The 26,934-nt window shown below is 35.7% G+C and overlaps 1 protein-coding gene across 2 annotated transcripts in view; it reads left to right on the top strand.

The window, feature by feature from the left end:
• Positions 1 to 26,934, top strand: part of LOC102684867 (hyccin 2) — a 162,257-nt gene that overhangs the window by 110,542 nt on the left and 24,781 nt on the right. For both annotated transcript variants that reach the window (XM_069196302.1, XM_006636659.3), the window contains exons 6-10: positions 1,654 to 1,769; positions 7,488 to 7,583; positions 11,984 to 12,100; positions 20,364 to 20,451; positions 23,129 to 23,285. In XM_069196302.1, coding sequence (XP_069052403.1) covers positions 1,654 to 1,769; positions 7,488 to 7,583; positions 11,984 to 12,100; positions 20,364 to 20,451; positions 23,129 to 23,285 — 574 coding nt within the window. The remainder of the gene's footprint in view (positions 1 to 1,653; positions 1,770 to 7,487; positions 7,584 to 11,983; positions 12,101 to 20,363; positions 20,452 to 23,128; positions 23,286 to 26,934) is intronic.

Below are 26,934 nucleotides of genomic sequence, written 5' to 3'. Positions count from 1 at the left end.
TTGAAGAAACTTTAATTTTTTTGTTGCTTTATGTACCCAAGAAATATGTGCACTAGATAAATGTGTATTATTTCAGAGAATGAATCTTGAAGGTAAATTGTCATTTTGAGTGATTACATTGCTTTATCTCTCCTCTGCAGCTGGTGATGCAGATTTTATAATCATTTTTCTCTACAGATTTTCCATGAGGCAGGTAGTCACTTTGGAAGTTAGACTCCCCTTTTTAAGTACCCAACCAGCTTGTGCATTGAAATGTATTACCATAAGCTGCAATAACAGTCTTTTCAGTCATCTGGCAGTAGTCATGAGTGATCTGTTCTGTAGTCAACCTGCAGCCGTTTGAAGTCATTTCATTTCTCAAGAACTGATGCCATTTGCATTTGGTATGTCTGTCAAAGAGATAAGTACTGAAAGAAACATGAAATTAGCCACTGTTTCTGGCACTTGCATACCTCTTTTCTTCTTCTTTGTGTTTCTGTAATCTCTCAGTTATATCTGTATTTATCTTGTTATATATATTCAGCTCAGCATAGCATTGCACTTAAATCCCATGTGTCTGTGATTTATGACAGTGAAATCATGATGAAAATATAGTCAAAAATAGAGTGGTATGTACAGTATTGTATTTGATTCAAAAAGCCAACATTTCAAAACACATTCATTTTAGCAGCTTTGATTTCTCTCATCAGCTACACACAAAAAAGCTGCTTTGTTGTATGCACAGTTCCTTAATGTACCTTAAACATAACGTTTTAAAAAATGTTGTGATGTGTGGATGAAAATACTCATCCATGGTAAAAGTATTCAGTATACATGGAATGAGAGATGAGAAAATATTAGGGTTGGGGGCTTGAAGGCCATCTTGGACTCTGCTTTATATAACAGAAATAGGAGTAAGCGCTGTCTGCTTGAGCGACAGGCTTGTGAAGGACTTTGACTTCTGTGAAACAGTTTCAGTTTTTAAAAAGAGAAATCCAGCCAGATTTTTATTTACAAGCTACAGCATGTTTTAAAAGTTTTGCATTGATTATCATGTTTTGTGATTATTAAGCTTTACTTGAGATAGTTATGCAGTAACAGTAACTCAGACAAGTGGGTATTTGTGGGTATTTTTGTGAATAAGCAACATTTGAAAGGCTGATTTATAGATTTCACCACTAGAGGCCATGCTTCCCTTAAAATGTTTTTGGAGATCCTTTACATACTGTATGTTACTGATATTGGTGTAAGTTGTACACCAATCTGTATCACTTAAAATCGCTCAATTACAGCACCACTTAAATGTCTAGTGTCCTACAGGCTGTGTCAGTGCATGCTGTGCTGGACATGTAGTGTTGTATTGAATGTAATGGGCTAAATTATTTGAATAACTTTAGGCACTTGCACATTCAGTACCTCAGACTTTTAACAATATAAATGCCTCTCAGTTTATCATATCTAAAATGCATCCTTACCATTAATCTAAATTCTAAATGTGATTTATCTCAAAGTGGAATGGAGTAGATAGGGATCTCTAGCTGTGTCAGTTATTGGCAACTATGGCATCATATATGACAAAGCACTGTAATGTGCCATAAAAAAGAAATGTCAGTGTTGGGCCTGTGCTGACGCCTGCTCTGAGCTGTTGTGTTGAGTGTTTCTGTGTCTCACCAGCCCTCCAGTCTGGGATCGATGGCTTTAACAGAGGGGGCCCTGAGCCAGCATGACCTCATCAGGGTGGTTTACAGTGACCTCCACCCCCAGAGAGAGACCTTCACTGCACAGAACAGGTATGAGTGTGTCTCAAGCTTTCTTTTAGCTGTCTTTTCACGTCTTGAAACTGTTTACACTCTATACTAAAGGATTTTAAAATTATCAACATGAATATTACAAGATATAACATTGATTTGTAACTGACTACAATTGTAATGAGAAATAACTGTGTTTAATTTTTGACCAAGAATTGAATGTGAAATATGAGTTTTTTCTAATAAACATAACTGTTTCTGGTTTACAATTTTTAAACCTAATCTAGTTTGATTCTCTGGCACATACACTAAAAACTATTTTAATTTGATCATTTCTTGTTTTGCATTTATGTTTTACTTAATCTGGTTTAAAATTGACATTTTATTCTATACTATATTTTGAACTTGTTCCCCTTTTCCCCCTTTTTAGATGTTAATTGTGTATAGGAATAAATATTCTAATCTCTGACTTTCTAATACATACTTTTAATCAGAAATTGTAATTCAAAATGTAACCTTAATGAAAAGGTTTAACATCATTTTTCATGGTGGTTCTTCTATCTTAAACATCATTAGTATGACAGTAGGTGCATTATTATACTGTAGATTTATAACTTTTGTGATATTTAATGATTTAATTAATCAAGTCAAAATATTGATCTAGGGTTTTCTTATTTAGGAAAGGATCTGACAGTTATCAAAATTGTGTGTATTCTTTTTTTCAATGTAAATCAATGAGAAGGAGGTTTGTACCAGAAATGATTTTATTTTCTAGCAATATCTATTTTTTTTTATTATGCTAAGGCTGTTTATGAAATTTAATAATACTGGTACTCTTCATAGCTTATTTACAAATACCACTTTGTAACTATCAGTCATTGGCTTAAAGGAACAATAATTTTTTTGCTTACTATTTATTATACGGTCACTTCATTGTTCTATGGAGAATTGTGTGTTAATGAACTTCAACACTCTTAACTGTAATTTAACAAACAGTTAGCAACAACTTCTCAACTGGCAGCACAGTCCTTGCTTGTACTCACTTCACTAGCAGATCTGGTTCTGGGGTGAAACAACCTTTGACATTTAGGTTCCGATAACCTACATCAACTATAACAATCATATTAAGTTAAGTGTTTTTAACCACTTGTTTTGGCTTATCTGTTTTTATTTTCTAAATTGTCATGGTTTGACTGACTTGCTGTTGTCAGTTTGTGAACCTTAGAAGAATAGATGTTTAACGTCTACTGTTTTGTTTTATGATACATTTGAAATTTATATATTTAACTAGGAATATTAGCGAAAGAAAACTTATTTTATGTAATTTATATAATTAGGGCATTTAGGTTTTTTCTACTGCCGGACCAGTGATGCACAATTCCAGTTCTAGAGGGCCAGAAAGTTTGTTTTATTTCCACTTGATATTTCAGTTACCAAGTTGAACACTCTTTGTTTAATTAGACCAGCTGAAGCCGTTGCTTATTTAGAAGCTTAATTTTTAAAAAGACTTATAAAACATCCTGGACAGCATCCTTTGAGGACCAGAAGCCCCTGATGTTGGCACTTTAACTCTTATAATCATTAGGTTATCAGCATAATGTATGTGATAAATTATATAATTAGATAAATTTGATGATTTTATTGGTGCAGATCAAGAAAAGGATACAATTAAAGTGTAAAAATAAACAAATTAACTTAAGTGAAGCAATATCAACCTGATGTTCTGGACACCGGAGACCGACTTTAAGTTATTTAACTTAATTAGCAAAACCTCCAGATTATCATTTGTCATAATACAGTTGTTTAAGAGTCATGAAGTTAAGAGTCCATGGAACACGCAAAAAGATTGAGGACTTTATAAATGAATTTCCATCACCGGTCCAGCGAATGCACAGCACAGTATGATTCAAACAGATCATAAATTTCTCAGGCAGTCTCAAGGGCTTTGAAGACGAACATAAATCCAAAGTGGATAAACACAAATGCTGTGCTAAACAAAACAGCAATAGTTTCCAATCCAATTTGATTGGATGGGTTTTGGAATTAAGCAGATAACTTACTTTTCAGTATAACGTAAAGGCTTAGCAATGTGTATCTGTTTCCAGTTCCATGGAAGCTGAATATTTAAGAATTTATTCATATGGGCAGGTTTTAACACAGCAACATCAATCCATAAGATGTGTCTTAAATTCAAATGGCATTTATGTGTACCTTACAAACTGCTTTTTCTTATTTTCTTGCTTTATACTGTTCTTATTTAGATTACTGCAGCTTAATTAATACGTTAATTACTTGTTTCTGATTTTCATTATTTGTCATTTCTTCTGAGACACTGTTTATGTTCCTCATGATAATTTTAATTTATTGCTGTTTGATGTCTTTGATACTATTGAACAATATTGAAATTTATTGAACTATTTAATGATTCTATTTAATGATGGACATGAATTGAAATTGCTGACTCCGGGAATAGAATGCAAGGAGCACAAAGTAAAAGAACCGTGTGATTGTTTCAATAGACATATACTGTTATTACTGTTAATTTACATACTTATCCACATGTAAGCTAATCGTATAATAATTAAATAGTAGTAATTAAATGACTAATTGAGATGATTAACATACTGTAATGGATTGATCGTTTAATAGGCAGCTTTAGAAATGTTCTTTGCTCTGGAGGACAAAAATACAGGTACAGTGTATTTTGGATGGTGGTAACACGTTAATTATTTAATTATTAATGCTAACATTAATTATTTAATTAGACCTGGATTTCAACATAAAGTGGGATATTGAGTTTTCATTGATCACCATCATTATTTTTTTAACAGCTAGACAAAACAGTAATGAAACCAATGATATTAACGAGGTTGACATGGGTATGAGCTGGAGTGGTTTATACTGTAAGTCCCTGAAACTGATTAGCAAAGAATTTCCTATGCTACCTCTTACAAGCAATAATATTGACGTACCATCAATAACTAAATATCCAAACTTCTCAAATGGTTGAAATTCACACCACTGTTTACTAACTTTGTAAAAGTTAAAACATTCATCTATGCATTATATTGCTACTAAAACACAGACTTTTTGAGTGAAAATTATTGGGTTGTTTGAAACCCTGACATTTTGTATGTAAAACCCATGTTTTTGGAAGACTTTAACCTGTCCATTTGAAACCATTCTTTATAAATCTGTGTACATATTTATATATTTATGCACTTAGAGAAACCTCCACATCACAGAATATTTCTTATACATTTTGCATTTGGTATAGTGAATGGGTAGCTATTACTTTTCAATGCATTCATTACAGGAAAGTAGAATTTAAGTGCTATACTTACAGTGAAAATAGTAATGATTGAGACAGTGAAGTGAAATTTGTAAGTCTTGCTGTCTACTAATAACTTTTTTATTAAAGATCCAAAAATTAATAAGCGCCAAAAGTATACAATTTATTTTCTTTTAGAATTAAATGAGTAATTACTCACATAACACTTACTTGCTGTAACTTCTTCAAGGCTGCAACCCATCAACATCACCAGACTCTTAATATGTTAGCTTAAAATGCTTTGCCAAGCCTTCAGCCATTTTCAGCTGTTACTTGTTTGTGAGGTTTTCTGACTAAGTCAGACAAATAAAAGGAAACATCAATAGGGTTCAGATCAAGAGATTGACTACTACCTCTTCTTCCCGATGAACTTGGTTAAGCGTTTAGCATGTTTTGGGTTGTTGCGTTGCTGCAGGGTGAATTTATGCCAATTGAGTTTGGAGGCATTTTTTGGACATTGGCAGATGAGGTATTTTTGTACACTTCAAAATTAAACATGTTTCTGCCATCATCAGTAAAGACCGCTGAGCTAGCTGCAGAGGCAGCCATGCATGTCCAAGTCATGACACTACCTCCACCATACTTGACAGATGAGGTGGTATGCTTAGTATCATTTGCAGTTCATCTCTTTCTCCACACTTTTGCCTTTCCATTACCTTGATAAAGGTTTATTGTTGTCATGTCTGTCCATAAAGCTTTGTTCCAGAACTATTGTGGCTCATCTTTATACTGTACATATTTGTAAATTTTAATGTGGCCTTTCTGTTTTATAGTGCTGATGAGAGGTTTGCATCTTGCAGTGTAGCCCTTGTAATTCTTGTGTCAAAGTCTTCTATGCACAGTAAATTGAGATACTGTCACCCTTGCACTCTGGAGATTGTCTGCCTGCAGTTAATTTTAGAAGTACTATACTTGATGTTAAAAAGGTACCACTGTATGAGAGGGAAATCTGTTTGAACAGATGTTTGAAGACATGAAAATAAATATATTTGTCTTTTATTTTTTAGTAGTTTAACATATATATATATACACATCTACAGACATATTCAGAAGTATGAATACATAATTTTTTAAAAATTTGATATAAATCATTTTTCTTAAAGTATTGGATGTCGATGAAGGTTCTGATTTCCAAAAGTGACTTTGGTTTGGATTGAATTTTTTAACTTGTAAGATATTGTAAGAAACATTATCATGTTTCTGAATTTGTTTCCAAATGAGATCAGTTCATTGTTTTAAAAAATATGTCTAGGTGAGCAATTCTGTTCAATTTCCATTACTCAAGCAAGAAAGTCTTTTGTTAGATTTTTTGTTAACTTTATTTAATTTTAAAATCTGGGTTTCGCCAAATGTGTGCACATCATACGGCTTTTATTAAAAAAAATATTCAAAGCTCTAATGATTATTCTGTATTCAACTGCTGTCATCTTCCTTGGACAACCTGGTTTTAGTTCATTGCTTACTTTCTTTTTCAAGACATTCCATATTGTTGATTTTGTGATAGCCCATTTCTTTGCATTGGTTCTAGTATAATTTTCTTTGCTCTCATCTTCACACTTGCTTGCTTTTCCATCATAGACAACTCTCTAAACTTTATCTTGGTTTATACAGTACACAAGATATATTATACAGTACACGCAGTATACGCAGAGTCACAGTTCTTTTATGTTTTCACAGTTAATGCAAAATGGACCACCTGAGCAGTTAAAAACAACTATCACCCATTTGCCCCCACCCAAAAACTCAGCTGAAGTGGGGGATTGAACATAACAAATGACATTGTTCTAAACTGGGTAAACATACTGTATATGCAAAATAGTACTCATAAACTAAAGCCGAAATTCTAATATTTTGATCTTATATACAAATTTTATTTATGTTGAGCAAAATGACACATTTTACTTCTCTGACCCAATTTGTGGTATGGATGTGTGCAATCCCACACATTGCAACTTGGCGCCACTGGCTCCTCCGTCAATCACATAGTCCAAATGTCTGAACCTGTGGTTCCTCTCTTCCTAAATGAAATTACTACTGAAGCAACACTTCATCACAATACTTCATTTCACAATAACAAATAGAGCTTGCTTAGAGGGATCAAAAAAGAAACTTTGCCATAAACACTTGGCCACCACAGGCCAGTTATTGCCGAGGAAAACTTTCTGACACCTTAAAACCCCCAAGGATTGAAACCAGTGGGTAATTTGTCTTTCCAGTGCAGACAGCTACTGTTTTTACAGGTTTTTCCAACAGTTTATGAGCTGTTTAATTCTGTTCTATCCAAACACTTAAAGGAATTAATGAAGTTCAGATTCAAAAGTAAGATCTGAATGCAAAAATGTTTAACAGTTGATCAAATGAAATGTGTAATATTTCAAAACATTAACTTGCAAACAGTGTTGAATTCTTGTTTTATTTGACTCTTGTAGATTTGAAGTGTTGTGTTTCCTGATGTTGTGCTACAACTCTGCAGCAGTTTATATGCCTTGCTCTTCCTACCAGTCTGCTTGCAGGATGTGTTCACGGTAAGACTCATGTCTCATTTAAGGCATCCTATATTATCTATCATCTATATGTATATGTATATCTATATGTACACTATATGTAGATTTTCTAAATCATTTGATTCTGTTTTAAAATTAAGATGCACTCACTTTTGTGTTTTGTTTATAGCACTTTCAGTATGCTCTTTTACCAACAAATTTATTACAGATGTGGAAGACATTTGTTTTATTCCTAAGCTAATGAGAAATCAAAATAGTATTCTCTCAAAATGTATCATACAAATGTTACCAAAGGTGCACTTTTTAAAAAATCTGTCACTATCAATGTCATGTGGGTTGGAATACCTCATCTGATGGTCTAAGTAACAAATAATGTGTCAATATCTATTTGATGTGTATTACAAAACAATCAAGGTTAAGATTAAAATGTTTTTTAAATCTTGTGAATCTTGCTCCTCCTTCCAGTGTTGTTGTTCTCTGATTCTGACAAACAAGGCTTGAATTCCATGAAGCCTGCAGTTTTAATTATAATAATTTTACAGAATACAGTACATGAGCTCAATGAGGCCATGGTACCATTTAATATGATTTCCTAATGGGCATTTGTACCTTTTATTGATGGGCTTTGGATAAGGAGTTAAAACAGTGGAACATTTTCAAGAGCACAGAAACATACATTTGATGATCGCCTCTCATATGTGTTTAAAAGTCAATTATATTACAACAACTCATGTATATTTTAAACCACTGTGAATCTGACCTGGCACTGACTGCCATGATCTCATGTTCTGATCAGATTGTATCCTTCTTGGTGAAAAAGTATGATCTGAATGGAAAGTGTAACTGAAGATTAAACATCCAACAGTGGTGTATTAAAAATATTCAAGCAACATTTTCTAATACAGTTTTATTTCTGTTTCAACCTGTTGCCTTGTGGCCAGTAGTATGTTCCTAGGGGACAATGGGAAAAAATAAAAAGTAGAATATTTATAAGTCATCATGTTGTTAGAGTTTAAATTACATTATATTAATAAATAATAAATAATAAATTAAGTAATAATTCTCAAACTGGGTGCAAATACATGCATATCTCATAGCATTCACACTGATTTGTATTGCTTTTTTTAGTTATTTATCTTCTAGTGAGTCTCTCATTTGAAAAATTTAGAGAAGAGTAATTCATTTTTTGTAAAAGAACACTGAATTAACCTTGAAATACTCACAGCCTGGAGAGGAAAAATCATCTGGAGCTCAGCCTCGCCTCATTCTCACCTTAGGGAGACTTTGAACTGTAGTCATTTCCTAAAAACTCTGTTCTCCTCTAATGAACACTTCCAGTATAACTGAAGGAAGTGCAGTGTGGAAACCAGACATCTTTGAAACTTCAACATTGAGTAAATTATAGGAAACTGGCCCTTCAGAATATTATTTTAGATATAATTTCAGGGAAATTCAGCCTACTGGATCTCTAGATTTATCTAATGGATCTGTACTATTAAGAGAAAATTGGGGGCATTCTATTTTTTGGAAAACCAAATAGGTACATACTGTATATCTAGATTAAACTGTTATGTTGTACACAGCGTCCATTTGGGGTTTCCGACACTGTTGCACTTTGGGTTTAATAAAGAGGGGTTACCTCTTTATGTCACTTGGGTGGTTTTGCGGGTTTTTGCCATTCTATGTCAGTTATGAGTTATGTACAATAAAGAGCAGACGTCTGTGAAATCTGTCCATCTCCATCTGGTCCATCTGGTTTTCCACGGTATAACATAAACCATGATAAAATTGTACACTTCAAAATTAAAACCATGATAAAATTTTTCGAGGTCAAGAAATATGAAAGGAAACAATTAGCTTCGGTGGATTTCCAAACTTAATCTCTTATCTGACTTTGAATATTTATCCTTTAGATAAGCATGTTCTTTTTTTTAAACTAATCTATCAGGAATTGCTTCTGTTTTAAGTTCTTAATTTCTGTTTTATTTTTTAAAATGAAAGTGCAGTGCTCTGGTATTGTAGCTGCTTTATCACACCAAGGTGGGCTTCAATTATACAGCTGCAGTTAATCCAATTACCTGCTTGCATCTAGCAGATATGGTGTTCAGCTCAAGTGTTACAGATATAAAAAAAGAGGACCACATCTGGCAGAGTGTTTGGTTTTTCGGGACAAGTTCTTAAATATTTTAATTAAGTTTGAGTTTTGAACTTGGGCAAGGTGAGCTTATGAACTGATTTATTTTTAGTCCATTTTATTTAATATCTTTTTGGTACAAACCACATAAACTTTGTACCACACTTTGGTGTGTAAGCCCTATGGAGGCCTTCCATTTACATGATGTTACTTCCGTGTAAAACTATGGAATGTGCCTTGTATTATTAATTGAATGCAGGAGGGTGCAAAAAAGAAAGCAAAGATTCATAACAAGTGAGCTAACTTGTCTTGTTTGTTGTCATCTTTGGTTCACAACAGATTAAGATAAACACAATAATGTAACCTGTTGTTTTTTTTTGCTTTATTGTGATAGCCAAAGACAGCCGTGTGCTGCCAGGTCAATTAAGTAATTAAGTACAGATGTAGACATCTAGAATGTGTAACATGTCTTCTGGTACTGTATACTTTTGAAAGCACTTCAGTATCACGGACAGCACAACATTTTTATTTTATCAGATAATCTGATGCAGAACTGCACTACTTTTTTAACACCTCTAGGTGCTATGTGTCTAATATACTGTACAGTAAATCTTATTTTAATAATACATATTTTAGTATTTTACAGTAAATGGTTAGTGTTGCTGTACAGTATTTTCCTGAGCTAGTCATACTGTACGGAAACACTAACAATTTTTACTCACAATGTGTTAAATACTGTATTAACTCATTGTGATAAATTAACTCATTTTAGTAAGGGTCTCCCAGAAGAAATGTTCAGCACAATATATTAAATAAGGAAAAACCTGTTGATAAATTTGGGAAATTAACTGTTAGTCTAGTAACAACTACTAACCTAATTCACATGACTAACCTAATCTTTTACTGGAAAAAGGTTGAGATTAATGCTTCATTACGTTCGTAAATCTGGAGTTGTGCAGCTGGAGTGCATTCATACAGTTACATTTGAAAAATATAAAAATAACGTATTACAGTTAAATAAAAGGTGGCAACAATTGCAAATTCTAAGAGTGACCTTTAAAACCTATGTATGACCATTCATATTCCTTTCATATTTTTGCGGATACTGTTATAAATTAAATCTAATTAAAATATCTACAGGTTAATACAGGATGTCAGAAATATTATACAAATATATTTAAATGAGAAACTTTGAAGTGGTGTTCAGTATGTCACAAAAAGATGTTGGGGACTGGTCACTTTTGTGTTGAAACAAAAAAAACTTTTAAAGTACCATATAATGTCTATTAATTCAAGAGCCTGTTTGTTAAACAACACTGAATTAGTACTTTGTGCATTAAGCCTAGAATGCTTTAGTCTAAACTCACTTGGAATGTTATGTTGGGATCTCTATACCACAAAGATATTGCTGCACTGGATGTTGTACAAAAGGCCAATTCCAGGTCTGAAGATCGTGTCATACATGGATGAAGAGGACTGTACCTTTTTAGTAGCATTGAACAATGAAGATTGGAATTGGATTCAAGCTTCAGAATCCTGCAAGTCTTCGATCAAGTTAATTCAGTTTAGCATTAAAGAAAGAAGGGACTTCAGAAGAGAACGACTTCTGAAGAATGGAACCACATTTTTGAAGCTGACTCCACAGGATCCTGTTTTAAACAGCTTGATAGAGACTTCGGCAACTTTGTAAGCTCTATTAATTCTACATATCTCTCTAATTCTCAATGGGAATTGTGATTTACTGACACAATATGTACATGATCATGTAAATTTGGATGCTTTGTATGTGGAAAAAATAAACATTGTCATTGCATTGTCTTTTTCCTTCATTGTTTTTTGTGAGAAAATCATTAATAAACATAATGTAAACAAACAGCTTGATGGGATTCTTGTATTATTAATCTGCTAGCAATTAAATGAACAAGATGGTCCAAATGGCTTCATTTTGCTTGTAATCTTTCTAATGTCCTTCTAATGTTCTCAAACAGGCCTACTCAAATTGTGGCCTTTAGAGTTCAGTCAATTGTATGATGTTGTTTATCCATATTAGCAATTATTGAATTGATTGTCAGTAGAATCAATGTAACAGTTGCTGGATGGAACTGGTAACAAGTAACAGTGCTGTTGGAGCAAAGTGATACCTTGAAATGCCTACTAGGACACAGGCTATGTAACACTGTAAAAAATGTAACTGTGTTTCTGTAATCTTCTCTCCTAACACAAACGCCAACCTTGCCTAGCTTTTGCACTGCAATGTATTCCTGAATAGTTTTTTTTTTCCTACTAGGTTATGTGTATGTGGCTTTCCAAGACAACACCAAAAGCAGTGGAAGGAGCTATGTGGTCGGGTTGTTCTGGACCCTGAATTTATGGTGCAAATGCTGACGTCGGTATATCATGCCATGTAAGTGCCTGCAGTCTATATTTAAGTTTCTGATGACTGTCCAATGTATAAATGTGCAAGTCGCTCCATGCTCGAGTTTTTACAAGGACAATAATAATGCTGTTATGGGACTTGGTGCACTGGCCTTCATGGTCCATTACTATTGTTTTCCAATGCAAATTACAGATAACTGTGTTCTTTATCTAGAGGGGGTTCACATGGCTCACATGTAAAGCAATTCTAATTACTGTTTGCAATTGGATAACTTGGAGTCATAAATTCAGACATAAACCAGATACTCTTGTGTAGTTTGCTTACCTCTCTTGTGAAAGTAAAGAGATAAAACTGATTTAAAATCTTTTGTGCTGGATTTGTGAGGTAAGTTAGGAATGATTGTAAGTATTATGATGTCAAATTCTTAGTAGTATATCTCAGAATGAGGCAGATCTAGTATAAGGTTACAAAAATAGCTGTGTTGCTTTTTGGTTGCTCTCAGTCTATAATAGCACTAAAAGTAAATTTGGTTTGTGTGGTTAGCTATGCATTAGGTTTAAACCAGTGGTACCCCATCCTGGTCTTGGGTGACCAGAGAAATGTTTTCAATTTTCAATCTGGGACACACAGAGATACATTTTTAAATTCTCTTTCAACTCTTAAACCAACAAATGAGATTTGTAACTGATGTCAATCCTCCACCAACACATCCCTGCCTGATGAGCTGACCATTTCTATGCCCGCTTTGATGCTCTAAACACAGACACTGCTGAGAAGACCCCAAGTATACATGGCGAGTTTGTTCTGAAACTCTCAGAGCAGGACATGCAGAAAATTCTAAGTAGGGTAAAAATCCTGATTTGATACCACCCTGCGTCCTCAGGATATGTGCAGCCCAGCTGACCACAGTGTTTACGGACATCTTTAACTCCTTCCTGTCACAGTCCATTGTCCCCACCTGCTTAAATAAAAACTATTGTTCAACTTCCCAAAAAGGCAGAAGTTACTTGCATTTGAGTAGCATTAACATATGTGGTAATGAAATGCCTGGAGAAGCTGGTGTTGTCACACATCAACTCCTCCATCACAGAGTCCCTGGACCCCTTGCAGTTCGCCTACCAGGACAACAGATCAGTTGATGATGCTGTCTCCCTAGCTCTACATACAGCCTTGTACCACCTAGACACTAAGAACTCATATGTGAGAATGCTGTTTGTGGACTACAGTTCAGCATTCAATTCCATGATACCCAAGCGAACTGGTGACAATGCTCAGGGGATTAGGTCTGTGCAACTCTCTCTGCAACTGGCTGCTGGACTTCCTAATCGAGAGACCACAGGTGATGTGGATAGGTAATAAAACATCAACACCACTCACCCTAAGCACTAGAACCCCACAAGACTGCTGTCTGAGTCCAAGGTTGTACTCCCTGTTCACTCACGACTGCACAGCAACAACCGCATCATTACATTTGCGGACAACACCACCATAATAGGCCTGATCAGCGATGATGATGGGTCTACTTACAGGGATTAAGTTGTACAGCTGCTGAGGAGGTGGTGCCATAGCAGTAACCTGGAATTGAACATGAGTAAAGCAAAATAACTAATAGTGGACTTTTGGAGACATGGGCCGCACAGCCCACTCAGTATTGATGGAACGGAAGTGGAAACAGTCACCAGCTTAAGGTTTTTGGGAGTTCACATTTCTAATGACCTAACCTGGACTGTGAACACGGACTCTATCTTGAAGAAGGCTCAGCAACATCTATTTCCTGAGGTGCCTCAAGCGATGGAGGATGCCAGTACCTGTGTTGGTGAACTTCTACCGCTGCACCATCAAGAGCGTCCTCACCAATGGGATCACCGTGTGGTATGGAAACACCTCTTCTTGAGAGAGAAAGTGGTGGCAGAAAATGGTGAATGTGGCCTAGAAGATCATCAGCCGTGGTCTCACAGAGGTTAAATAGCTCTATGAGGACCTCTACCATGGTAGAATTCTGGCCATCACAGAGGCCATCACTACCCCGGGCATGAGCTCTTCACCCCACTGCCCTCAAGCAAGAGATACAAGAGCATACAGACACTTGCCTTATTCTTCAATAGCTTCTACCAAGAACACATTTGGCCACACTCCTTGGACCACACCTACACCATCTACCTCATTGTAATTTTATTCATTGCACATCTGCAGGCATTGTTTACATATCCGCATTGTTTACATTCAAACTGTTTACTTGTTTACTTGTACATTGTCTACTGTTTCTTGGTATATTGTCTTGAAGCACTTCGTGTTTTACACTTTTTTTAACAATCAAGAGACTTTCTGTAAGAATTCCATTGTACCAGTACATGTACCGGTTACATATGGCAATAAAGTTCAAGTTCCAGCTCACCAGTTTCTGAGATTCACAACTTCCATCACTCAGGTACAGTATGCTGCCTGAAATATAACTAATCGAACCTTTGCTGAAGGAAAAAATATTTACTGTGGAAGTAATTCCTGTTTAATGTCTTTTCATCTCACATTCACCAGCTATTGAGAGTTGTTTGTTTAGAAAGACGATTAGGAAAGCTGAGAAAAGACTGGTAAAAGATTAGGTTTATTCCATGCTGAAAAAAAGAATAAAGAAAAAAGTTTTCTTTCTTCTTTTTTTCAGCATGGAATAAACCTATTACTTCTTCCTTTGCAGCCTACACATGCTGACACAGCTACCCACCTGGTAAAAGATTACCTGTTATAGTGTAACATCACAGGGAGAAGGTCAGGTAGCAGTGACTTAAGGACCATACATAAGTAATTTAAACATTCAGACATTTTTAATACATTTCATGTTTGGAGATGGAGAATGTTGTATTATATTATGTTGTATATAACTGTATAACTACTCTGCAAATTCAATTTAAAGTGTTTTTGAGCTCTGGATGAAGAGGCAATTTAATTCCTCGATGTGCAGCCAATGCAGATGACATCAAACTGGTCATTTCTGCTGTGTGGCAATCTCAAGCATACAGAATTCAAAGCTTTAAGTTCTGTGTGCATGTAATATGTTGTTTAATCTGAGAATAATGTATTTTATTTCCTCAGACCTGAACATCATCAAGTATGTATTTTAACTGAAATCTGAGGCTGCAGCACTAGCTAAATCAGATTTACTGTAAAAGACAAGTCTGAAAACATGGGTATGCACACCAATTCTACAATCAACACACTACGTTTAGTAAAAGAGAGCCTTCAAGTAGAGCCTATTCAGTGTCTGTCTTTTCATATAAAACATATTACAGTTAGGCAGCCATAGCCTAAACTGCTGTTTGAGTAAATGTTTTTTTATGGTCTGAAATAATATAAATGTTAACAATGACAGCCACAAATGAAATGATTATGAATTAATTGACAAGGAAGTGCTTTATGTTTTGTGCTATGGTAATCACATCACTACTTTAACAATGTAAGATTCTTCAGTCAAGTAAGAGACTCCAGGCTGTGTAATTATCTATAGCTCTGGTTCTGGGTTCAAGTACTCCCAGACTACTCACCATCCTCCTAATACAACTGGAATAACACACTGCTGTGAACAAAATGTTTGGAGTTGCAGAATTTTGTAGTAGTTTGTAGTATTAGTAAACCGAGCTGCTTCATAATGTAATTACTGTGGAGATTAATTACTCCACAGCAAGTAAAACAGGGGTATAGCATTTCTGAAGTATCTTTGTTAACATGTGTTGGGTTTTGATCTTCAAATTCCCAGCTTTAGAAAGAACCTGATATATCTTCAGGTGGGTAGCTGCGTCAGCATGCGTAGGCTGCAAAGGAACAAGTAATAGGTTTATTCCATGCTGAAAAAAAGAAGAAAGAGAACACAACGTTTCAGCCGTGGAGCCTTCTTCACCTTATATATCTTGTCCACATCATGAAACATTCACACTTTAGAATAGCGGTTAGATACAGATTTCTGAGGCGAGTAAGCCTCTGGATCAGTCACACTTTGATTATTTAAGGATTAAGCTAGATCACTTAGATCTGAATGGTTTGATTTGATCATTCATTATTCAGTGAATGAATGGCATTATTAATTAATTCCAAATTCATAAAATTGACAGTCGTCTGTAACACGTCCAGTCATGTAGTAATGTAATTAGCTGCATTTTTGGTGTCATAAACTATTCATACAGTTCTGACTTTTATATAATAACCTCTCTTACCTTTAAAGGTTAAACCAATCTACTGTGTGTTTTCTTTCAGTCTGTATTTTTTAAACTTTTCTTTTGATTGTTGTTATTTTGTATTTTTGAAGGTATTGAAACAGATTTTCATTTTTGTTTTAATCCCAGTTTTCAGTCTGGAGCTTTATTAATTTTCAGAAGTAAAGTACAATACATTTTTATCTTGTAATCATTTATTGCCGTGAGAGGCTATTTTTGAGGGAAATCTAAAAAGACCATCGTTACTATGTTTTTCTTTTGTGATTGATTTTTTAATTAAAATTCGTATCCCATTATTATGTAGCTGCGGAAGATCAGAGCAACAGTTATGCAAAATAATTTTGTGATTGTGATTGTGATTGCAAGCTGAAATTCATTTTCACTTATACAGTAAGTAAGGAAAGTTATTCCAATTGTCCAGTGAAAATAGGTAACCCAGCATATTTGGCTGTAATGAAATGCTCATCAAAAGTCGAACTCATCAAAAGCCATGAAGGTGGGAACTATTCATTATAATTATTTTGAATTGATTTAATTTTTCTTGGCAACAAGGGTGTGAATATAGTGATAAAACCGCTCAAGCAGTGCGAGGCAGCAATGGTAACCACTACAGCTGCCCTTTTAATTACATTATATTATTATACATTATATTATTATATACATTATATTATTATTACATTTTATGTAACAAATTATAGGTATAAATATATACTGTATAGAGGAAGAACATTTACAGTCTCCTCTTCATTCCTTTATTATGAGAAAATATTTGTTCATATATGCAAAATGTATATTCAATTTATTTTTATATAGCACCTTTCACAACAAGGTTGCCCCAGGGCACTTAACAAAGCTGTGTGAAAATACATGACATTACAATACAGAAAGAGAAAAAGAAAAAGCCAGAAGATAATGGAGGAGAGGAACCAAAAACCCCTCTGTAAGGACTGCGAGAGGTCAACTGGCTTCCCAACCCCTCTGGGCATGCTAAGATTATACGATTCTCAGAAATCTGTTTTTTATTAATATGTGGAATAAGCAAGAAGACCTGCGTTCTGTGATCTAATTATGAAGTCTGCCCTGTACCTAACAGGAAGCCAATGGAGAGAGCTATGTATAGGCGTTATGTGGTCATATTTTCTACTGCTGGTAACATTTCTAGCTGCCGCGTTTTGAATTAGCTGTAAGGTGTTGAAGGTGCTATAGGTGCTCCCTGATAGTAGGGCATTATAGAAATCTAAATGCAAAACCATTTATTCGTTTCTCTGTGTCTTGAGTGGAAAGAAAATACCTTAGTTTTGCAATGTTTCTTAACTGTAGGAAGCACGGCTTCGATACTGCATTAACATGAGAGTTAAATGAGAGCCTTGTGTCTAAGATAACACCTAAATTATGTGCCGAATCTTTGAGGCAAAATTTTTAACCCTCACAGTTGAGTGATGAGGTTATAGCAGTCCTATCCACACTGTTGCCTCCAAACAACAGAACTTCAGTTTTATCAGAGTTGAGTGACAAAAAGTTTTCACACATTCAAGACTTTACTTCATTAATGCAATTAGCTAAAGTGACAATTGACGAGGTGTCAATAGGTGTAAATGAAATGTATATTTGAGTGTCATCAGCACAGGAATGAAAGTTAATATTATGCTTTCATATAATCATACCTACAGTAGCGGCAACATGTACAGAGAGAACAATACTGGTCCAAGCACTGATCCCTGTGATACCCCAAATTTAACTGGTGACAGTGACGAAGCAGTACAAATATTAGATGTTTGAACATAGTGAAAACGGTTAATGAAATAGGAGGTAAACCACTTCAGCCAACCTGAGACTCAAGCCTGTGTAGCAATATACAATGGTCAACTGTGTCAAAGGCAGCACTACGATCTAGGAGCACAACACTAGCAAGACTGTTACATTCCCTGCATCAGTTGCTAACAGAATATAATTTACAATTTTTGTTAATGCAGTTTCAGTGCATTATATCAGTGCAAGTATATTATTTGAATCCAGATAAGACTGAAGTTGGGTCGCAACTATTCTCTCAAATATTTTAGATAAAATAGAACATTTGAGATAGGTCTGTAGTTTTTAAGTACTTGTGGATCCAAGTTTGGTTTCTTAAGCAGTGGTCTAACAACTGCTACCTTAAATTGGTCAAGTACAAAGCCTGATGCGAGGGACGTGTTCATCATACTAATTATAGGTCTCGCCAGTACTTCGAGGGAATCTTTAACTAGATGGGTGCGGATGGGATCTAGCGGACAGGTGGCTGATTTTGTCTTAATAATTAATTTCTTTAGTTCATGTTCATTAACTAATTGAAAAACACTGTTTTTGCTCACACTGTTTTTGTACTAGACTTCTTTGCGGCCTGTTTGATTGTGTTTGAAGTCTGATTTGTTAATTGTATTGGTAAAGAAGTCCATGAAAATATCACTACCAAAGTTAGGAATTCTATATATAGAATTACATAACAAGTGATATATTTCAGTGAAGCTATTACATTTTAGCAGGCATTTCCATTTTCAGTCTTTTCAATAAAAAACAATAGAATTTTAATTGTACTTAATTTGATGACACATGAGTATTTAGTATTAATTTTCCTCGGCGACTAAAATTTGTAGTAGCAAATTTCTGAAACAGAAAATTCACATACAATTTAATGGTGCGAGTAAATGTCAGCTGAAAAATCTGGAGAGCTTAATGGTTGATGGCTTCCCCATTCACGCATCAGCCATAGTCAGGAATTTGGGAGTCATACTGTATCGTCTCCCTTCCTTTGAGAAAATTAAAACTTTTTTCATCTTCCAAATGATGCCCATTTTACGCAATTTCTATCAATCTCCGCTGGTGAGTGCATGATTCATGTATTTATAACATTGAGGCTTGAGGTTTTGCAGCTCTTTACTCTATGGACCACCTAACACTCTTCTTTGTAAGGTGCAGTGTGTCCAAAACTCTGCACCCAGATGTTTAACTCACACCAGACCCTGGCAGCATATCTCTCCTATGCCTTAGTCTCCACATTGGTCGCCTATAAAGTCACGTATTCAATATAATATCCCATTACTGACTTTTAAGACTGTAAATAATATGTATAAATAAATCATGATTCCACTTCCTCCTGTAGACTCCGTTCGGTTGTGCCTGGTCCTTTGCTCACTGTACCTAGGACTTAATCTCTTTTGTTGACCATGCATCTTCTGTTGCTGCTCCTTTGTAATGAAATCCCCTTCTTCAAACACTTCAAAAGACAAATTCTTTAACTCCCTTCAGATCTTTATTGAAAACTCACTTTTTCTAACTCACTTCTTGTTTTTGTTAATTTTTTTTTAGTTATTATTGAAAATGTTTAGTCTTTTTCTTTATCACTATGTACAATGTCCTCGGGATGGATGTACGAACCTCCTTTAGAAAGGAGCTTGATAAGGAAAGTTATTTATTGTTAATAATAATGTTGAATTTTAATTTTTGTGTATTCTTACTCTGTTAATGATCTTTCTTAGAAGAAGAAAGGTAAAAAAGAAGGAAGTGTAAAGTGTAGGCTCATCAATAACCTAGCTTCTAACATTATCTTTTTGTATTTTCATTTATTGTATTTTCTTTTATAGGTTCAAAAACATTGCTGTCTGACAACAGTTTTTAAATTCCAGTAGATTGATCTTCAGGTTAAAATAATTTATCAAGGAAGAAGTAACTTAGCAGCAACCTTTAATGGTCAACACTCCATTTTAACTTTTGCTTTGCTCAACTTTGTTAAGCTAAAACATGTAATCTAATTATGTTCTACTGAGAAGTAAATATGTCACATAGAATGTGAAGCACTATTTAGTGTTTTGCAGTGTTGTCTCTCCAATGTGGGATTTATTCTCCATTAGCTGTGATGTGAGTGCTGTTCTCAAGTGCCTTCTGTTCCATCTCATTTCTCAGAGCCACAAAAAAGTAGATCTGATGCCATCAAACAGATATTACATTCTTCCTCCTGTGTTGGTAGCATCTTACCTTTGGTTTTACTCACTATTCAGGCAGCAGGTTAGCACTGTAGATTACACTGACCGAGGTTACACCTTTTCTTATTTCAGTTACAATGGAGAATGGGATCTGGGGAGAGAGGCGTTGGATGACATCATCTACAGGGCACAACTGGAACTTTACTCTCAGCCTCTCTTGGTAAGAAGCCTCTGCTGTTGAGGCTTATGATACTGTCCCTACCTCACTTTTAACAAGGTTAAAGTATTTTACAAACCTAAGTGACCTAGAGGGCTGGGTCTTATTCTGGATTCCCCCAGGAAGGGCACTTGTTTGTTGCAGATTAATCCCCCATTTGATCCCATTAACTCATTTAAATGATGATCTCAACATCATCATCATTCATCCAAAGAAGTGAAGTCGCTGTCATCTACAATTACTTTACCATTTCAATCACTGTTTAAATGCAAATTGTCTTCCTAAAATACCAAGAACCAGAAGAATAAAGTGTGAGATTGGCAGTGACAAAAGGGCATGGTTAGCAGAATGCACATGCTGACAGTCTTTGTCTATAATCGAAGAAGAGAAGCAATCAAAGCAGGAGCAGCTGGCACCACTAGCAATTAAACTGCTTGGAAGTCTGTTGAAGTGCCTCGAAGCAAGAGAATCTGTTAAAGTTATATATGGGTATGATGATGTGGGGTAATCTTATTGAGTGGGGAAGAAATGTCTGACACAGTGATAAACATACATACACAAGAGCTCCACGAGTTGAGTTTCTTTTAATTGTTGCAACTGATCAGAGAAACATTTCCTTCAGATAATAAGCCACATGAGCTAAAAATAGACCATTTAAGATCCTTTTCCTTTCCATTCCTTTATCAAGCAGAAATTGTGGTGGATGGGTGTGGAATGTCCCAGCCATTGGTTCCTCTTTAGCAATTGAAGCCTCCTGCTGTTTCCTATTAGGAAATTGTTGCCTTGTGGTTACCCTGCTATATACAGTAGGTGTCTTAGAGACATGCTGACCGCTGCTATCACTGTATTAAATGGAAAACTGAACTTTCCATTTTTCCTCCTTCACTATTAAGAAAAGTACAGTAAAGAGAAACCCATTTAATTTTCTGAACCATAACTGATTTTTTTATAAGGTATATAGGGGTTGTGTTGTTGCCAGGCACCTTTGGGATTATAGTTTTGTCAATAATCTGTAATAGACTGTGGAACTTGTAATGTGCCTTCTGGTGAGCTCTTAAACCATGGGTAGCGCCGGCCTTAGCTTTTTTGGGGCCCAAAGCAAGACCATGGAAAGGGGCCCCTCTAGATCACGATTTGCGTATATGCTGCTATTATCAACTCCCAAGACAACCTTATTTTACTATTTGGAACAATAATTTAAATTAATTAAATAACTAGAAAACTGTTATTAACCAGCTTTGAATAACACATAATACATAACTTATAAACAAGAACATGAGGCACACATTTTACATTGATGACATATTTAAACATTAAAAAGAAATTGAAAAGAGCATTAATAACAATAAATAATGATAAACAGGATCTCTGTTACTTTCAAAGTTTAGCAAATCATAACTTAGGAATTATTGCATTGAAACCTTTGTAGAAAGGAAATGCAGAAATAAATGTGAAATTAAGAAAAAAACAAGTGCTCTCAATAACAAAGGGAGGAGATATCACTTAGGTTGGGCTGATGGGAAAGTTTTATAAAAATCGTTCTATAAATCATTTGCCTGTAATTTTGACCTCAGGATTGTGTTAACTAACTTGAGCTCTGAAAATCTCCTCTCTGCTCCTGTTGCTGTCACTGGGAGAGATTTCAATCCGAAGGGCTAAAGGTTAAGTTCACAATACCTGTATTTAATGAAATGCAGGAAAAACCGATAGGAAAAAAAATGTTTTAATGCCGATTATGTACAGTATTATTGCTGAACAGTCTTTGGTTCTGTACATTTGCTTTCACGTTTTTGTTTGGCTAGGTGACCCACACACCACGTGTACAGTTTTGGAAAACTTAAATCTGTTAGCTTCTAGTAAAAACACCTCAAAAGTAGTCTAAGTCTGTAGTTTGAAAATGCAACATCTACTGTTCGCTAGGTAGATGGATGTGACAGACTCAAAACCAAATTAAATACACTGTTACATTATTACGTACATTGTGCATTATTACAATGACTTGACTTGGCATACCTCTGTTTTGAGGTAACTTATTTCGCTCTTCTTTTCTGTGCTTTATGTACTCGATTATGATTGGTCATTTTACTTGACTGGGCTTTCATTGGGATAAGCAGGAACGGACAGAGCCGCTACAGGTTCACATTTCAATGTGCCGATTAAAAATGTTGTGTTGCACATTGAGAGGGCCCCCTGGTGGCCTTGGGCTCTAGGTGGTTGCTGCCTAGTTCACCCATGCCTAGTGGCAACCCTGACCATGAGTTTGTCATAGGAGTGTGTACACAGTCCTGCTTCCACCTGTGCTGGTGAATAATGTTAACCAGTAATTGTTGATTCCAGGCTGAGTGGGAGGATAGAATAGAAAAATAATTGTTGCATTTTTTATAAAAAAGCATTATTTTTCCAGTTTCTTCTGCTTTGTACTTAGAAGCTTTATTGTGGAAATACATTAGCGAGGAAAACATGCCAGCTTGCTAAAGGCCATGAGTTAACCTAAATAACCACACAACCACACAAGCAGTTTAGAGTGTGGCTCAGGATGTTTTTAATGAATGTGCCTGATGTTTCATGCTTGCTTATTGTTAGTGCCCCATATACTCAATCATCTTATCTCATGCAATTAGATGGAATGAACGGCCCAATATTTTGATGGCCTTTGCTCTGACCTATCTTCTGTCTTCAGGTGGCCAACGCAATGAAGAGTTCCTTGCCTGCCACTGCTCCTGATGTTTCCCAGGGCCGCAAGGTCCTGCAGGTGGAGGTGACACCCACCGTGACACGAATATCCCGCACCGCCATCACCACGGCCTCTATCCGCCGGCACCGCTGGAAGAGAGAGGGTAAGACCTTCCCATGGGGTTCAGGGGTGCAACCCTATACCTCTCAGCATGGCTTTTCTGCTTGTTTTTAGTTTACTGGATGGGACAACCATAAAGGTGAACTAAACCAGTGATGTTGTCCTCAGTCCTATCTACAGTGTTGTAGGAAACTGTGAGAGTGAAGTATTCCATGATGTGCTTTCAGAAAATGCCTATAGAATATGACACAACCACAATATTCTTTCAATGAAGAAATACAAATAAAATATGAGTAAATTCATTTGTTGTTTAGAGTGTGGCACAGTTGTTTCTAGATGTTCACAATTTCAATATGGAAATAGGGTCTGCGTGGTTCAGAATTTTCCTTTTTGTTTCCAATAACTACTCAAACTATAGTATGAGATCTGTTCTAGAATACAATGATTTTTATCTAATTTCTAGAATTAGACTTATGAAACCATATCTTTAACAATATATACTAGATATAAAATACAACAATTCTAGCATTTTCTCGTCTAGACAGCAATTAGTGGATTCCCTATTCAAATAACTAGACCAATTAAGTTGAGGCCTATTTGTATTCAAAGCCGAGTCCAGCAGCCTTCCAGGAATTCAGTTTGACTCCCCTATACGAGATTTGCAATTTGTCAACAGGATCATGTAGTGCTTGTACAGCATATACACCATTACTGGCTAAGCACATGATGTTTTAGTTTTACATGTGACTTCTGTACACTTCAGTGTCTTTGGGAATTCAGATGTCCTTTCTTCTGTAATCAGAAAAAAGAAACCTATAAAAGTGACCTTAAAACACGGTTTCAATAGTATTGTGTGATTTACGTTCATTTCTGCCAGTTGCCAGTTTTTATCATCAGATTTTTTGTTTCTGCCTTCAATCTTTGATCTTTATTCTACAGTTGCAAGAACCTGAATTACCTAGATTTATGCATGAATTACTCATAAAAATGTGGTCTGATCTTCAACTAAGGCACAGTAATAGACAAACAAGTCTGCTTAAACTAATAACACACAAACAATTGTACTTCTTCTTGTCAATATTAAACATTTTTTAAACATTCACGGTCCGGGCTGGAAAAAGTATGTGAACCTTTTCATTTAGTAACTGGTAGAACCTCCTTTACCAGCAATAGCTCCACCAAACGTTTCCTGTAGTTGCTGACGAGACTTGCACAATGGTTAAGAGGAATTTTAGACCATACCTCCTTACAAAACTGTTTCAGTTAATTGATATTTCTGGGATTCTTTGCTTGAACAGCTCTCTTCAGATCAGGCCACAACATCTCCATTGGGTTGAGGTCTGGACTCTGACTTGGCCATTCCAGAACACAAATTTTCTTCTGTTTAAGCCATTCTGTTGTTGATTTACTCCTGTGTTTTGGGTCATTGTCTTGTTGCATCATCCAACTTCTGTTAAGCTTCAGGTGACGGACTGCTACCCTGACATTCTCCTGTAAGATTTCTTGATACAATTTTGAATTCATTGTTCCCTCTATGATAGCAAGCTGTCCAGGCCCTGAGGCAGCAAAGCAGCCCCAAACCATGATGCTCCCTCCACCATGCTTAACGGCTGGGATGAGGTTTTGGTGTTGGTGTGCAGTGCTTTTTTTCCTCTAAACATAGCATTGCACGTTTCTGCCAAAGAGTTAAACTTTTCCCTCACCCGTCCACAGAACATTGTGCCAGAAGCATTGTAGAACATCCAGTGGTCCTTTGCAAACCTGAGACCTACAGCAATGTTTTTTTGGAGAGCAGTTGTTTCCTCCGTTGTGTCCTTCCATTTACACCATTCAACAGTACTGAATTTCCTCCATTTGTAGACCGTTTGTCTTACTGTGGATTGATGAACACGCAGGCCTTTAGAAATGCTTTTGTAGCCTTTTCCAGCTTAATGCATCTCTACAATTCTTCTTCTAAGCTCCTCTGATATTTCTTTTGATCAGGGTACGGTTTACACAAACAGCTCTTTCTTGAGAAGACCAGTCTCTGTCAGTAACCAACCTTTATGTGCCTTTTTATAGAGCAGGGCACCTCTTACCCACACCTCCAATCTCATCTCATTGATTGGAACACCTGACTTCAATTAGCTTTTGGAGAAGTCATTAGCCTAGAGGTTCACATACTTTTTCCAACCTAGACTGTGAATGTTTAAACAATGTGTTCAGTACTGACAAGAAGAAGTACAATTGTTTGTGTGTTATTAGTTTAAGCAGATTGTGTTTGTCTATTATTGTGACTTAGTTGAAGATCAGACCACATTTTTATGCATAATTAATGCAGAAATCCAAAGGATTCACAAACTTTTTCTTGCAACTTAGACTTGGTCTGAGTGAGCTCTTAGAAAAGCTGATTTTCAATACTCCTGTCATTGGTTTTGGTGAGCCATTCCCTCTGGATCACAACTTCGAAACCAGTGCCCCAGTATGATGTCAATAATGTTATGCTGTAGGAGGAACTACCCTTTGAATTAAATGTTAAACTGGGGATCAGAGTAAGTGACCGTTAAAAACCCATTGCACTGTTTGTAAGAATTTGTATATGGGTATTAACCCTGGTCTCCTTGCTTAATTACCCTGGGCTTGCACAATCTGGTTTACCTAAACATCCATCTTAATATGATTAGTGAAGCAGTTTCTCACTTCCCACCTGATCTGCTGTGTAGTGGGGCTGCGTAATTGCAGCCATGCCACCCATCCAGATGCTATACTTAAGTATTAGACAAAGGAGTCTTCCCACCTATATATGAAGTGCTTTAGGATTCTTTGGAATAAAAAGCTCTATAGAAATGCAAACAATTGCTTTTATTATAATTAAGCTGGAAAAAAAATAAAAAGACAAAGGCCTGTGACCACTGCCTCTTTGCCCACCTCCCTACAACCACCCAGAAACACAGGATCCCAGGAATTAGAAGTGTCAATCCTGTTTCAGTATGTTACTGTGTATTGTACAATTCATTTCAGCACTATAAAAAAATCAATTAAAATCTGAATTTACTACTTTCTACTGTAAAGACCATTGTGATGACATTTAAGGGTATTGGTGTAGTGACCAACCTTCCGGGAATAGGATGCAAGTACGGTACAGTATATCATCACCACGTGCTCTGAAACAAGTGTTTTGAGAAGTACTCTGTAAATCCAAAGGCAACAGTTAAGAGATCTCCAGTACACACTGATATCCTTAGTTGTCGAAAACTACCATTTGATGTCATCTTTTCTGAGGGCTTACCACAAAAAAGTGGCAAACATAATTTTGAATGTTTCTCGAAACAATCCCTTATGCTCAGATTAAATAAAATGTTTGGACATGCTTATCAACATGGTAAAAGATATCAGTATTGTGAAAATCCTAATGTTCATGTAATGTGATGTAATGGGGGGGGGGTCTGTTATGTTTTGGTGTTGTTTTAAAGAAGCTCAAGCTTGGTTGAAAATGGGCATTACAGCCTAACAGTGATGCAAAGCATACATCCGATCTGACAAATCTGTTCTGTTCATAAATCTCCTCTCTGATGTTGCAGAACCTTATAGAACACTACGGGAGCCACCTAGTCAATGTAATCGCTGCCAAATGGGAATTTACAAAATACTAACTACTACATTAAAATTATTATATAACATTTCTTTAAAATTTAAGAAACATTATTAAATTA

The sequence above is a fragment of the Lepisosteus oculatus genome, chromosome 12, assembly GCF_040954835.1.
Source record: "Lepisosteus oculatus isolate fLepOcu1 chromosome 12, fLepOcu1.hap2, whole genome shotgun sequence".
NCBI lineage: Eukaryota > Metazoa > Chordata > Actinopteri > Semionotiformes > Lepisosteidae > Lepisosteus > Lepisosteus oculatus.
The sequence above is the reverse complement of the archived record's forward strand: the minus strand, read 5'-3'. Positions and strand labels throughout refer to the sequence as shown.